Consider the following 14,848-nt stretch of genomic DNA (forward strand, 5'->3'; position numbering starts at 1 on the left):
ATTTAGTTTGATGTTGGCTGTTGGCTTGCTGTCTATTGCCTTTATTATGTTTAGGTATGTTCCTACTATCTCCAAGACTTTTATCATGAACGGGTGTTGAATTGTGACAAAGGCTTTTTCAGAATCTATGGGATTTTTTTTCTTTCAGTTTGCTTTTATGGTGGATTACATTGATAGGTTTTTGTATGTTGAAGCATCCCTGCAAATCTGGGATTAAGCCACCTTGATCATGGTCGATGATTTTTGGATGTGTTCTTGGATTTTGTTTGCCAATATTTTATTGAGTATTTTTGCATCAACATTCATGAGGGAGATTGGTCTGTAATTGTCTTTCATATCTGAGTCTTTGTATGGTTTGGGTATCAGAGTAACTGTAGCCTCATAAAAAGAGTTTGGCAATGTTCAGTCTGTTTCTATTGAAGGGAACAATTTGAGGAGTGTAAGTATTAATTCTTCTTTGAAGTTCTGGTGGAATTTTGCACTGAAACTATTGGGCCTTGGACTTTTTTGGTTGGGAGACTTTTGATGACTACTTCTATTTCCATGGGAGTTATGGGTATATTTAAATTGTCTTGAATTAATTTATGGTGTATGATAACTCTCCAGAAAATTGACCATTTCTTTTAGATTTTCCAATTTTGTGGAGTACAGCTTTTTGATGTATAAACTAATGATTCTCTGGATTTCCTCAGTGTCTACGTTATATCCTCTTTTCATTTCTGATTTTGTTAATTTGGATATTCCTCCTCTGCCTTTTGGTTAGTTTGGATAAGTATTCATCTATCTTATTGATTTTTCTCAAAGAACCAGCTTTTTGTTTCATTGATTCTTTGTATTGTTTCCTTTGATTCTATTTTATTGATTTCAGCTCATAATTTTATTATTTTCTGTAATCTATTCCTCCTGGATGAGTCTGCATCTTTTGTTCAAGAGTTTTCATGTGTGCTTTTTAAGTCTCTAGTGTGAGATTGCTCTGCTTTCTTTATATAGGCACGTAGTGGTATGAACAATTCTGATTGTCCATTTCTGAGGACAAAGTGTCAGCACCTCCATTTATGAGTGTGAACCCATCTACATCTCTTTAATTAAGTTAAAGTTTGCTTTATGTGGTTTTAAACTCTGTTACTAGGTATGTACTTCATGATGATAATTAAGATTTTACAATTTTAAAAGTTTCTAGTAACATTCTTTGTTTTTGAAGAATCTTTCTGTTATTAATATAGACTCTAGTTCCTTTCTTCACTTTTCCCTCTCTTTTCCCTTTTCCTTCTCTCCCATGTTTCTCTGTATAAATTTCGGCAGATTGTGTCATTCAAAGATTTTGTCTGTTTTATCTAGATCATCCAATTTCTTGTAATACATCTTTATAGTAGTCTCCAACTTTTCTTTTAGTGTCTGTTGTAATTCAAATACTGTTGTTTCTGTTATTTGATGTTAGTAACACATATCTTCTGATATTTTACCCTCTAGTTTGGCTAGTTGATTGATTTTCTTAACTAGTCTTGCAAGTTGATTATCAACTTTATTGGTCACTTTAAAGAATCAGCTTTAGCTTTGTTGATATCCTCTATTATCCTGTGTTTACTGACTTTGACTCTAATTTTTCTTCTGCTTATTTTTCTAGTTTCTGGAAGTTGGAGTTTAAATTATTGATTTTTTAGATAACTTTTTCTTTTCTAGTATAAGTAGTTAAGGATAAAACTTGCCCTCTAAGCACTGATTTTAGTATTCTACAAGTTTTGATAACTTCTATTTTTATTTAGCTCATAATACTTAAAAATTTTTCAAGATTTCTTCTTTCAAAATCATTATCTAAAAAAATTGGTATGACATCATCTCCAAAATACTTGTGGGGTCCATTTAATATTGTTGATTTCTATTTTAATTCCACTATAGTCAAGGAACAATAATGATATGATCCCATTCTTTAAAATGTGTTAACCTGTTGAGATTGAGAGATGCATCAGTGTTTTTCAGCACTGGCTGTTCATTCAAAGGACTTGGGTTTGGTTTCCAGTAAGCACATGGTGGCTCACATCTAATTGTGACTCCAGTTCCAGGGAATCTAAGGTCCTTTTCTGGCTTTTGATGGCACCAGGTATGCAAATGTTGTACATACATACATACATACAAGCAATATACCCATACATATAAAACAAATAAAAAACTGTATTATGTGTTGTGGCTCAGGATATAATCTATTGTAGTGATGAGCCAAGCAGGCCTGCTTTTCCTCCTGCCCGGCTCCCGCATGGCTAGCTTAAAACCCGAAATAATAACACACAAATAGTATTCATTTAAACACTGCCTGGCCCATTATCTCCACTATCACATATTGATCTAACCCATTTTTAATATCTGTATTGCCACTTGACTATGGCTTACTGGCATGAGTCCGTCTGTCTTGGGTAGGAGAAACATGGTGTCTGCCTGACTCTGCTTTCTTCCTCCCAGAATTCTATTCTGTCTACTCCACCCACCTAAGGGCTGGCCTATCAAAAGGCCAAGGCAGTTTCTTTATTGACCAGTGAAAGTAACAAATACACAGATGACCCTCCTACATCAATCAATGTTCTTGAAAGCTCCATATGAACTTGTGAAAAGATATATTCTACTATAGGAAGTCTTCTGTAGTATAAGTTATACTGATCTGGTGACGGAGTTGCAATGTTCAGTTATGTCTGTCTGATTTTGTGCCTATTGTTGGTTTCTCCCTTTCTAATAGAGGGATGTTAAAATCTCTAAACTACAGAACTGAATTTCCCTCTTTCTTCTAAGAGCTTATAACAGGTTTGGCTTTTTCATCTCAACTCTCTGTTGTTATGTACCTACAAGCTAATGATTGGGATTTGTTCTTGGAGGAGAATTGGTGGTGCATCTTTCTACAAGGCCCACCTTTATCCTTGATATCTTTTCTTGATCTCAAATTTTCTTTATCTAAAATTAATATAATAATCTACCTTTGGGTAGCTGTTAGCATAGAATTTGAAATTCATCTTCCATCATACTCAAACATCTGAGAATGAAAAAGGAATGGTTTCTCAAAAGATAGAATTTTCAACAAGAGCAGAAAGGGTGTGGAGTTCTGAGGTATCAACAAGTCTACCAAAGAAGCAGAGGCCATGACATCTTTGTTGTCCAAAAATAGAGAAAAAGTATATTGTAACTGCAAATCAACTAGAATGAAGGAAGGAAGATAATGGATGAATCATTATTAATCCTTATTCTAAATTTATTGGAAAAAAAAACTGTACACAGCCTAGGTAAGATGCTTACCATATGATCAAACAAAATTAATTAGAATTTGGAAGATGGAGAAAAGTTGTAATGTAGGTTTGGATGAGGATGATACACTGACTAAAGCTGTTCCTGAGGACGTGATTTTTACATGGGAAAGGGGGAGAGTTCCATTGTAAAATACTGTTGGTTAAATAAGTTATTTTACATGTGGGAAACAATATCTTGCAATTTTGAATTTCAAAATGTTAATATACTTTCATCCTCAGATGTTATAACATCTAATGTTTTAAAGTGTTTTTTTGTTGAGTAATTTTAGTGAAGGTTAATGGTTATCTATTGTGTTGAATACGACTTTTGAGAAAGAAGGCTTTTACTCTATAGGAAAATACAAAACAAATGTTCTCTTCTTTAAATATTTTCTAGAGTCAAGTCATTCAATTATGGCAGGAAAATGGCAGGAATCACGGGCTTATCAGCATCAGGATCCACAGTATAATCACCATCAGGAGCCACAGGATGATCCATATCTTATTCCATTTGGTAATATTCTTCCTTCTGTAGTAGCCATCATTGAGGAGATAGAGAGTGGGTCTTGATTAGGAAGTAGCTGATATGTTGGCTGTAGTATTCCAGCCTTCCTCTTAGTAGAAGCATCTAGTGGTCCAAGTACTGTGCTGTCACAGGTCTGGAGTAATTGGACTGCTCGTTGTTTCCCTAGCAAGGCTCATCCTTGTGTGCCTCTAAATCTTTGTAAACTTGCAGCAATGGAAAGACCATGGGTGTCTTAGTCACTGTTCTGTTGCTGTGAAGAGACACCATGGCCAAGGCAACACTTACAAAAGAAAGTATTTAATTGAGGACTTGCTTATGGTTCAGAAGTTTAGTCCAATATCATCAGGGTAGGGCCATGGTGGCACTCATATTGTTGAGGAAGTAGTTGGCAGCTACATCCTGATCCACTATCAGAGAGAGGTGGGAGGGGTTAACTGGACCTGGCATGGGATTTTGAAGCTCAAACTCCACTCCTGATGACATACTTCCTCCAACAAGGCCATGCTCGCCCGAATAAAGCACATCTAATCCACAACCATTCAAACAGTTCCATTTCCTTGTGATTAAGCATTCAAACATATGAGCCTGTGGGGCCGTTTCCATTCAAACCACCACCATGGGTTTAATTTCCTCTCACATCTGTGTTAAAGTCCCACTTTTTTCTTATTTGGTTATGTGGCTTTTATTTGGTCATAAGATGTGAGGCTTGCTTTGTCTTGCCTCAGGAGGCAAGTGACTGGACAACAAGAAAAGGGAAAGCTTTTAGCAAAGCTAAGACTCATTCATGCATAAAGCTCCTCCATCATAAAACTGTTTCTGATTACATTAAAGTGAGGTTGTCCCGACCCCCACAGTTGTCGCAGGTGAGCTGGAACAGATGCTCTGATGAAATAAACACCCTTCAGTAAATTTATCAGTCATGATGCCTTTTGCCAATGTATAGACTGCATGAGTTCTTAAGCAGGAGAAGCTTACAGGTTCTGAAGTTTAATTTAAACTTTCTATACGTGAGCACAATAGTCAGCTTGCATATTTAATTCTCATAGACTATAGAAACAAAATCTATGGGCAAAACTTAGAGCTGACCTGTCTGTGAATTTATACTTATCTAATAGGAAGGATAACATATCTAAGTATTATGTCTGATAATTTTACACATTTTCAGTAAAATTATAAATTTTTCATGTTTTTAAAAACATTCATACCTTTTCACTGGAAGCAAATATTTATAACAAATTTTTATTTCTACTGATTATTATTTTAGTTTTCACGAGATGGTCAGGCTGGGGAAGTTGTATAAAATGTTTTAAAATCAATTGATTTAGCTTATTTGTAATCTGTAAGTAAAAATAAACAAAAATTTCTAACTACTTTAATGTAAATGACATGAATTACTTATAATGACAGTGTCTTCATATTTTCCACATTAATGCTTATCTCAATCCTTAGGAAGAGGCTTGCTGATTGTTTTGGTACTGATCAAAACTTAGGAGACAATCACAAGATTTGTTTCATGACGATCATGAATTGTATGATGACATCAATATTGCCTACCACCAAAAAATAGATTTAGCATACTATTTTTGTAATTTAATGCAAATTTATTGTGTTTTTATGACTGACTTTCTTGATTGTAGCTGAAACTGAGAAGCAATTTTCTGTCTCTGATTGATAGCAAAACTATTGTGTTAACTTCAAATACTTTACATATACACTGATCCAAAAGAAATGTGTATCAGATGGCACAGTTGGCTAGTATTTGGATTTGTTTTAAAAATAATGCATATTTTTAAATTGTAATTATACTGTTTTTAGGATATGATTTCCAGAACAAAAGACATCCTAATACAAATTCATGTAATTAATTTTAGGTAAATATAATACTCCAAGTCTTTTATTAAGAGCTGTCTTTGTTTCTCTCTCCCTTACTCTCTCTCTCTCTCTCTTTCTCTCTCATGTGTATGTGTGTGTGTGTATCTAGATATCACTACAGTGTCTGTACAGATAGGCACAAAGGCTGTGCTGCACTGCCCTCAAACTCCATCAAAAAAGGCAAAATTTATAATATGGGAAATAGCTCTCATAAGTCAGCCTCCCTGCACAATATCCTACAGAGTAGAAAACAACGAGACCCATAAAGGCTGCGCTGATGAAAGAATCACCTGGGCCTCCACACCTGACCAGAGTCCTGACCTTCAGATCAATGCAGTGGCCCTCGGTCATGATGGGCATTATTCATGTCAAATACACACACTCATGAAGAATTTCCAACAAGAATATAGCTTCCATGTGATAGGTAAGTCACAATGTTACATATTGCGGTACTTTAGGTCACTGGATTTTAGATAGAAACAAATGCCTTTGTAATTTGTGACAAGACTGAATTTTTTTTTCCTTCTATTCCTCACAGTCCCCCCAGAAGTAACCCTAGTTCAAGGCGAAAACAGAACTGCAGTTTGTGAGACAATTGCAGGCAAGCCAATTGCACAGATCTTTTGGACTCCAGATGGGGATTGTAAAACAGTGACTGCATCACACAGCAATGGCACCGAGACTGTCAGGAGCACATGCCACTGGGAGCACAACAATGTGTCTGATGTCTTCTGCTTTGTCTCCTATCTGACTGGCAGCAAGCTTATGTCCATAGAACTGAATCAAGGTAAGTACCCTTTTCTTGTTTTCAGGGCCCTCTATGGAGGAAGGAGCATAGAGCTTCATGCTATCTCAAGGATTTCTGTTTGTTTAAAAAGAAAAACATACTTGATATTTAACATTTTTTCATGAAAGACAAATATTTGGAGTTCCTACTATCTCTGATAATTGTGGCCAAAAGTCACTTAAGGGAGGAAAGAGGACAGTCAAGACAACTCAATCATAATCTTGACGTAGAAACCATGGGCTAGCTAGCTGCTTGCTAGTTACTCAGATCCATGCTAAGCTCTATCTATCTATCTATCTATCTATCTATCTATCTATCTATCTATCTATCATCTATCTAACTATTCTGCACAGGAATGATGCCACCCATATACTGGTCTCTTAGGTGGCTTTAGGCCATATGAAGTGGACAATTAAAGCTAAATAGGACAACAGACCCACTTAAGACACCTGCAGTTCTTACCAATAGGCTACAAATTCAGAATGTTTCCATAATCTATTTATCAGGGTAAGTAATTTGGTAGAATGGTTCACAGAACTGAAAATACACTTTGCTTACTATTTTAATGGTTTATTATAAAGACTGCAATACAGGGACAGACAAATTGAAGAGATTCTCAGGGCCCTCTATGGAGGATGGAGGATCCCTCTTTGTATGCTGTGAAGACCATTGCTTAAAAAAGAAACTGCCTTAGGCCTGTGCAGGGAAGAATAGATATAGGTGGGAAAACTAAACTGAATGCTGGGAGAAAGAAGGCAGAGTCAGTGAGAAACCATGTAGCCCTATTAGAGAAAGATGCCTGAATCTTTCCGGTAAGCCACAGCTACATGGTAATACAAAGATTAAAAGAAATGGGTTAAATTAAGATGTAAGAGTTAGCCAATTAGAAGCTAGAACTAATGGGTCAAGTAGTGATTTAATTAATAGTTTCTGTGTGGTTATTTCAGGACTGAGCAGCCTGTAACAAACAAATGGCCTCCTACAACAAACTGGTGCCAATGTGGCCAACTAAAATACACTTTAAGAGAGGTTTTCCTGATTCAGTGGTAACAGAAAAAAGCTGTGCAGTTTTGAAATGGTGGCTTTCTTGGTCATGCTGCCAGCATGAACTCTGGCTTTTCCAGAAGGCCGAACAATTAAATGGGGCTTCTGGGCAGAATGCTGCAAGTTACTTGGTGGCAGCATGGGCTAACTGGTTATCAGAGTTGAGGTACTGAGGATGATCCCACACAGCAGTCTCAGAGAAAGTGAATGGACCTCTGCCGTGTTGTACTGGGTGGAATATGCAGGCCATACCATATTTGCTCTAGAAATGCTGCTGCTTAGGTTTATAAGAAGTGCTTATCATTTTAAGAAACAGTCCTGGGCTGGAGAGATGGCTCAGAGGTTAAGAGCACTGCCTGCTCTTTCGAAGGTCCTGAGTTCAATTCCCAGCAACCACATGGTGGCTCATAACCATCTGTAATGGGGACTGGTACCCTCTTCTGGGCTGCAGGCATACAGACAGAATATTGTATACATAATAAATAAATATTTAAAAAAAGAAACAGTCATATTCAGAAAAGGATACAGATACACAATAAAGACAAATTCAGATGAAAAAGACCTCTAAATGGGTCACAGTGTTGGATAACTGTATATAGGCTTGGGGAAAAGAAGAAAAAGAGTGTAGAGAGTTATGAAAAAAGTAAATTGTTTAAAAAATTAGAAGAAAGTCTTTAAAGAGACAGATTAAACTTGTAGAAAAGTAATAGAGTAAGAAAAATAAGTCATGTGAAGATGAAATGTACACAGAGGGTCTAGATTATGTATATTTTGTGTTTTCTTTGAAATTTTTGACTGTGGTATAGGAGGTTCTTCTGTTTGTGTGTTGCTTTTCATTGGTTAAATAAAGAGACTGCCTTGGCCTTTTGATCGGGCAGCCCTTAAGTGGGCGGAGTAGACAGAACAGAATGCTGTTAAGAAGGGAAGAATGACAGATGCCATGAATCTCCAGCCTGAGATGGACATAGGTTAGAATCTCTCCTGGTAAGCCATGACCTAATGGTGACATACAGATTATTAGAAATGGGTTGAATCAAGATGTAAGAGTTAGCCAATAAGAGGCTAGAGATAATGGGACAGGCAATAATTAAATCAATACAATTTCTTTGTGGTTATTTCGGGCTAGGGCTAAGATAGCCGGGTGGTGGGACACAGCCCACCGTACCTCCCTACAACAGTGAAGGAGCTAAGTACAGAGAGACATTTCATTGTACAGGCTACTAACCTAAACTCACATATATGTTTTTAAGGTTTTTTTTTATAGATTGATATTAGCCATAAAGTAAAGGATAATCATGCTAAAATTTACAAACCCAAAGAAGTTAAGGAACAAGAAAGGCTCAAGGCAGAGACATATGAATCTCACTGAGAAGTGGAAAAAGAATAGACTTCAAGGTTGATAGGGAAAAGGTAGGAATTGGGGATAGGCATGGGAACAGGAGGGATCAGGTGGGGGAGGATGGAAGAAGAGAGTACTGGAAAAGATGATTGGAATCACCTCTGGGGTGAGCTAGAAAACTAGTACAATGAAAATTCCCATTTATCTATGTGGATTATTCTAACTAAGACTAAGACTAAGACTCCTAGCAATGGGAGATATGGAGCCTGAATTGGACATCTTCTATAAGCAGGCAAGACTTCCATTGGAGGGATTTGTATCCCAACCCAGTCATATAACCTTTGACCTACAATTTGCCTTGCCTACAAAGGTATGCTGGGACAAAGGAGGCACATAAATTATGGGTATGGCCAACCAATGACTCGTCCAGCTTGAGACTCCCACTATTAATGGGCTCCCAGTTTGTAATGCCAAAACCCAGAGGCTGTATAGCCAAAGACCTAGAAAAGGACCAAGCATAACTGACAAAAGAGAAAAAACTCAATGAAATGATGCCTGGTGATATTCTGCTATACTCATAAATCATTGCCTAGTCCAATTGTCAAAAAGGTTTCACCTAGTGACTGATGGAAACAAATGCAGATCTAGAGCCAGACATTTGGTAGAGCTCAGGGAATGCTATGGAAGATGAAGAGGAAGGATTGTGGGAGCAAGAGGGACCAACGACAGTACAAGAAAACCCAAATAATCAACTAAACTGGTTTCATAGGGGCTCACAAAGACTGAATTGCCAACCAGAGAATTTGCATGGGACTGAATGACTTAGACCCTCTTCACATAAGTTACAGTTGTGTATCTTGGTCTTCTGGTAAAACTCCTAACAGAGAGAGCAGGGGCTGTCTCTGACTCTGTCACCTGATTTTCAGACCCTTCCCTCCTACCTGGTTGCCTCATTCAGCATTAATAGGAGAGGAAGCACCTAGTCTTACTGCAACTTGATATGCCATGACTGACTGGTATACGTGGGAGGCCTGCACTTTTCTGAAGTGAAAGGAAAAGGAGTGAAAGTGGGGAGGAGAAGGAAGGGTGGGAAGAGGGACTAGGAGGGAAAGAGGAAGGGGAAACCCTGTTTTGCCTAGTAAAAATGAATTCATAAAAAATAAAAGACTTGGAAAGATGAGGGATACAACGGTCATACCTTAACAAATAAAGGCAATTTACAGCAAGACTGTAAACATCAACTTAAACACAGAAAAAAAATCAAAGCAATTCCACTAAAATCAATAGTAAGACAAGGTTTTCCACTCTCTTCGTACATATTCAAAATAGTACTTGGATTTTTAGCTAGAGCAATAAGGCAACTGAAGGATATCAAGGGGATACAAATTGAAAAGGAAGTCAAACTTATGCGATTTGCAGATGATATGATAGCATACATAAAAGATACCACAAATTCTCCCGTGGAGCTTCTACAGCTGATAAACACCTTCAGTGATGTAGCTGGATCCAAGATTAACTCAAAAAAATTCAGTAGCTCTGTTACTCTTTGGCTTTTACTGGATGCCTACCACCCAGCTCCCAAATAAATCACAAGAAGGCTTATTCTTGGCTATGTATGCCTAGTCTTAGCTTAGCTTATTTCTAGCCAGATTTTCTTAACTAATTATCTCATCTACCTTTTGTCTCGGGTTTTTTTCCTTTTCTTACTTTTGTATATTTTACTTTCCCTATTACTCAGTGGCTGATTGCGTAACTAACTGATTGACCCCTAGCAACCTCCTCTCCTTATTCTGGCTCCCTAATCCCCCTTCTCAGATTTCTCCTCCTATTTATTCTCTCTGCCTCCCCCCACACCTATTTCTCTCTTCTGCCCCTCTACTAGCCATTTAGCTTTTTATTAGGCCAATCAGGTGTTTTAGACAGGCAAAGTAACATAAAAATAAATATGCAAACCTAGAAGGAGACAATCTCATGCAGCCTCACCCTTAGACAAAGATCTACAGTTAACTAAGGTGTGCTGTGCTGGGTTCTCTGGCAGAAAGGGTGGGGACAGAGCCAGTCCTGCTGGACTTTCCCTTAGGTTGAGCAGGATGGTGAGTGTTGAATGACCCAGCCCACCCCCACCCCTCAAGGGGAGAAACACACCCACTGAGTCTGGAGTCTGTCAAAGCAGGATCTCACTTAATGGTATCAGGCAGGAACTTATATAGGGTTGTGATGGGGGTGGAGAAGCTTGGGATGGGTTGAGGTGGAGTAAGGAACAAGGGCCAATAATATTCTACCATGATAGCAGTGGCTGGGCAGAGGCAGGTCTAGGTCGGGATGTGCTGAGTCACTCACAAGAGAAGTCATGGCCAAAGACAGGTCTTTAAACTCGAGCTAGACTCAGGAAGTTACACACTGGGCCTCATACCTAGGCCTTATGAGCCCCAACAGTGCTGAGAAGGGAAAGAAATAGTGTTCCCTCAGAAATGGCCCTATATCCAATCCCAAGTAGTCAGTCCTGAAATCATGTACATGCAAACAACACAGAATGGACACAACAGACTGTATTCCATATTATGTATAAATATACAACAATAATAATTTAGAAGAGGTTAGCAATTTGACAGGGAACATTGGGAAGTGAGGACAAGTGGAGGAGTTTGGAAGAAGAAAGAGGAATGGGTGGGAAGGATGCAATTATATTTTCATAAAAATAAAATAAAATTTACACGGGGACTTTTTCCTTATATAACTGGGAAGTATTAGCAATACTTAGTGTGCATGTATTCACTGTCAAATATTTGTTAGTGCCTATCAATCACAAAATATGGAATAGATTTCTAAACTTAATCCTGCAATAATGATATATGAGAGGCATTTAAATTATAATTTGTAAGGCTTTCTGATTTTGACATTCCCTAAAACATTAGGAATACTGTAAGTGATTTTAAAGCTGTTTGTTTTAATTCCCTGATGAGAACCATTATTGAACTGACTTGTCCTCTACCCTTGCCTGTAGTTACAGGTGTCACCAGCACACTGAGTTCCCTGCTGATCATTCTCTATATGAAACTGTCCCTCCTGGGGATTATTCTGCTCACTGTAGGATTTGCTTTCTTCAAGAAGAGCAATTATTTCAGGTAGGACAGAAAACTGAAATAATAAGACTAATTAGGAAAAGAAAAACATTGTCATAAGTTTAAGTTCACAGTGGACTGGGAAGATACGTTATATGACCCCATTGTGGTTTTTCCATCTACTCTTCTTCAGCACCAGGCTTTCTTTAAATAATGGAGCCCTGGCATAGATACCCACAGCACTGGCAAGAGTGTCTGCCTTGCCACAGTTCTAACTGAGGAGGGACTTAGCCTAGCCCTCTCTCTCAGGAATCAATGGTAGAAATGAAGTTTCTAAAACTTTTATGAGCTTATTTACAAGTTTCTTGTTATCTATGAGTTTCTGTTTATTTCTGTTTAATTGTATTTTTGTTGTTTACTTTTGTTTATTTTTAGAAAGTGAAAATCCAGATATCTGAAGCCCATAAATCTGATGACATAATGCAAGAAAGCAACCACCTGCAGTCACCTTTGTTGACATCCAGCTTACATGCTCCTAATGTCTTCACATCTGTTAGAAGTCATGTGATGATGACAGTTATGCAGTATGACTATACAGGCAAAAATATTGGTGCTTATCATCATACATGCTATGAACAACTATCTACTCTCTACCTTCCCCACTTCTCAGGTTGAAGAAGAAGATGGCTTAGCAAAAGGTCAACAACAGTGCTGGGTGTATTTCCTTCACCCACATCCTCCATGAATGGCTTCTACCAACTTCCTGTTCCTAGATTCATTTTATGTGATCATAAATGTTACACTTTCAGGTGCTGTGAGAAGCAACATCTTCAAGTCAGTCCACTAACTGGCCTTCTTTGCTTGCTTTCTACCAAGTAGCTAGACAGTTGCCTTTTGTAATAATAATTAAATAGCTAGCTAGGAGCCATTTTTTAGCAGTATCTCTGCATTTTAAAAGTTGGACCCAGGGAAGGTACTACCAGTAGAATGAAGATAACACTGAAAATCCCCTTACTATTTTGAACCCCATTGTCTCAATTCCCCTTGCTGTCTGCATTGTGACTTACACAGAGGTTAGGATGGATCAATATGGGTAAGGGTAAGATACTGGTAAACACTAAAACTGTACATCAAGAAGAAAAAGATAATGATGTAGGAGGATCTTCTATCTATCTGTTGCTTTCATTGGTTAATAAAGAAAACTGCTTGGCCTGATAGGTCAGAACATAGGTAGGTGGGGAAGACAGAACAGAATGCTGGGAGAAAGAAAGCAGAGTCAGGCAGATGCCATGATTCTCCGGACGCAGGTTAGGATCTTTCCAGGTAAGCCACCACCTCATGGCGCTACACAGATTACTAAATATGGGTTAAAGCAAGATGTGAGAATTAGCCAAAAAGAGGCTAAAACTAATGGGCCAGGCAGTGTTTAAATGAATACAGTTTCTGTGTAATTATTCTGGGGCTAAGCTAGCTATGCAGGAACAGGGCAGGATGAAAAGCAGGCCTGCTCACCTCAACACTACAAGATGAGGCTTGAGATTAGAAAACCTCTGCACACAATAAAGAGTAGAAGAATGCTATCGAGATATTGTCTACTTTAATAGTAGGAAATTACCATGCATTCAGCAGTAAATAAATTCATTATTGTCAAACACATATAAGGGATGTGCTCTTTTTTTTTATCTCCTCTTTCATTGCAATGTCTTCACGTTTAAGTCAGGACAGAAAATGGAAAGAGATATAATTCTGTAACAGACTAGAAAATACAGGGCAGAGATTGAAGGTAGGTTGGCTCATTGTCTCTCTTCCCTGTTCTACTTGTGAAAACAATTCTCTTCATGATTCTATCTTCATACACCTCTCTGACATGTTTTGTGCTAGACCTCAAAGTTCGTGGCTCTGGTTACTCACTCCAAGTAGTTTTCTCTGGCCAATAAAAAGATACAGAAATGGCTGTTCTTTACTTTTAAGCTTGGGTCTCAAAAGGTCCTGAGTGTTTCTACTTTTCATTCTGTGGGAAAATAGGTGACCTACCCACTGGAGTGGTTCTGGAGAATTGTCTGTAATCTGTCAATCATGTTTTAAATAAACACTGACTGGCCAGGCAGAAAGTATAGGCGGAAAAAACCAGACAGGAAGTAGAAATGATGTAATGAGAACAGAAGAATTCTGGGAAGGAGGAAGCTGATTCCTCCCACTCCTGCCCAGATCACTGAAGCAGCAGGATGTGATCTACTCCACTGAAAAAGATACTGAGCCACATGGCTAACATAGATCAGGAAAATGAGTTAATCAAGATGTGAGATTAGCCAGTGAGAGGCTAGAACTAATGGGCCAACCAGCTTTATAACATATAGAGATCTCTGTGTGATTTTTCTTTGGGACTAAACAGCTGGGGGGGGGCGGGTGGGACAAAAACCCCAACAAACAGGCACTCCATTCATGTTACACTGGAGGATGAGAATAGAACACAGTTGGTCCATGTCAGTCAAACCTTTCATTTCTCTGTTGAGGCCAGCTCAGGGATCCAGGAATTAGTGTTATTTCAGACCCTTGAGCAAGCCCAGTCAAGATCAGCAGATATGAGGCCATGCTGATCCTGGACAAATGAACAGTTATCGCCATGGAGTTCCTGTGGTTCTTTGCCAGGCAGCACATTTGTGGCATTAAGTAACTCATACATTGCTCAATAACCCAACTCCAATTTTATAAGTAACTCATACATTGCTCAAACGTAACTCCAATTTTATAAGTAACTCATATATTGCTCAATAACATAACTTCAATTTCATAAGGACAGACATAGCTGTCTCTTTTGGTTTCTTCTGCATTTGAGACTGACCACTAGCTCTAGCAAATGAGATGTGTGATATTTTTAGGACATTCCTTTAAAGAAAAGGAAGGACTTTCTTGCTTTTCAGTATATCTGTGGAACTGCAGTACTGGTGTGAT

At 38.2% G+C, this 14,848-nt stretch overlaps 1 protein-coding gene across 2 annotated transcripts in view; it reads left to right on the plus strand.

The window, feature by feature from the left end:
* Positions 1–13,190, plus strand: part of LOC126505762 (cell surface glycoprotein CD200 receptor 2-like) — a 19,943-nt gene extending 6,753 nt beyond the window's left edge. Inside the window, exons 2-6 of one of the 2 annotated variants that reach the window (XM_050149005.1) lie at positions 3,664–3,780; positions 5,774–6,088; positions 6,203–6,451; positions 11,839–11,959; positions 12,332–13,190. In XM_050149005.1, the coding sequence (XP_050004962.1) occupies positions 3,664–3,780; positions 5,774–6,088; positions 6,203–6,451; positions 11,839–11,959; positions 12,332–12,338 (809 nt within the window). In that variant the 3' untranslated portion in view covers positions 12,339–13,190. The remainder of the gene's footprint in view (positions 1–3,663; positions 3,781–5,773; positions 6,089–6,202; positions 6,452–11,838; positions 11,960–12,331) is intronic. The other variant, XM_050149006.1, reaches the window with a different exon arrangement.
* Positions 13,191–14,848: the final 1,658 nt, after the last annotated feature.

Source organism: Alexandromys fortis, unplaced genomic scaffold (assembly GCF_014885135.2).
Source record: "Alexandromys fortis isolate MF-2015 unplaced genomic scaffold, M_Fortis_MF-2015_v1.1 scaffold_4, whole genome shotgun sequence".
NCBI classification, from domain to species: domain Eukaryota; kingdom Metazoa; phylum Chordata; class Mammalia; order Rodentia; family Cricetidae; genus Alexandromys; species Alexandromys fortis.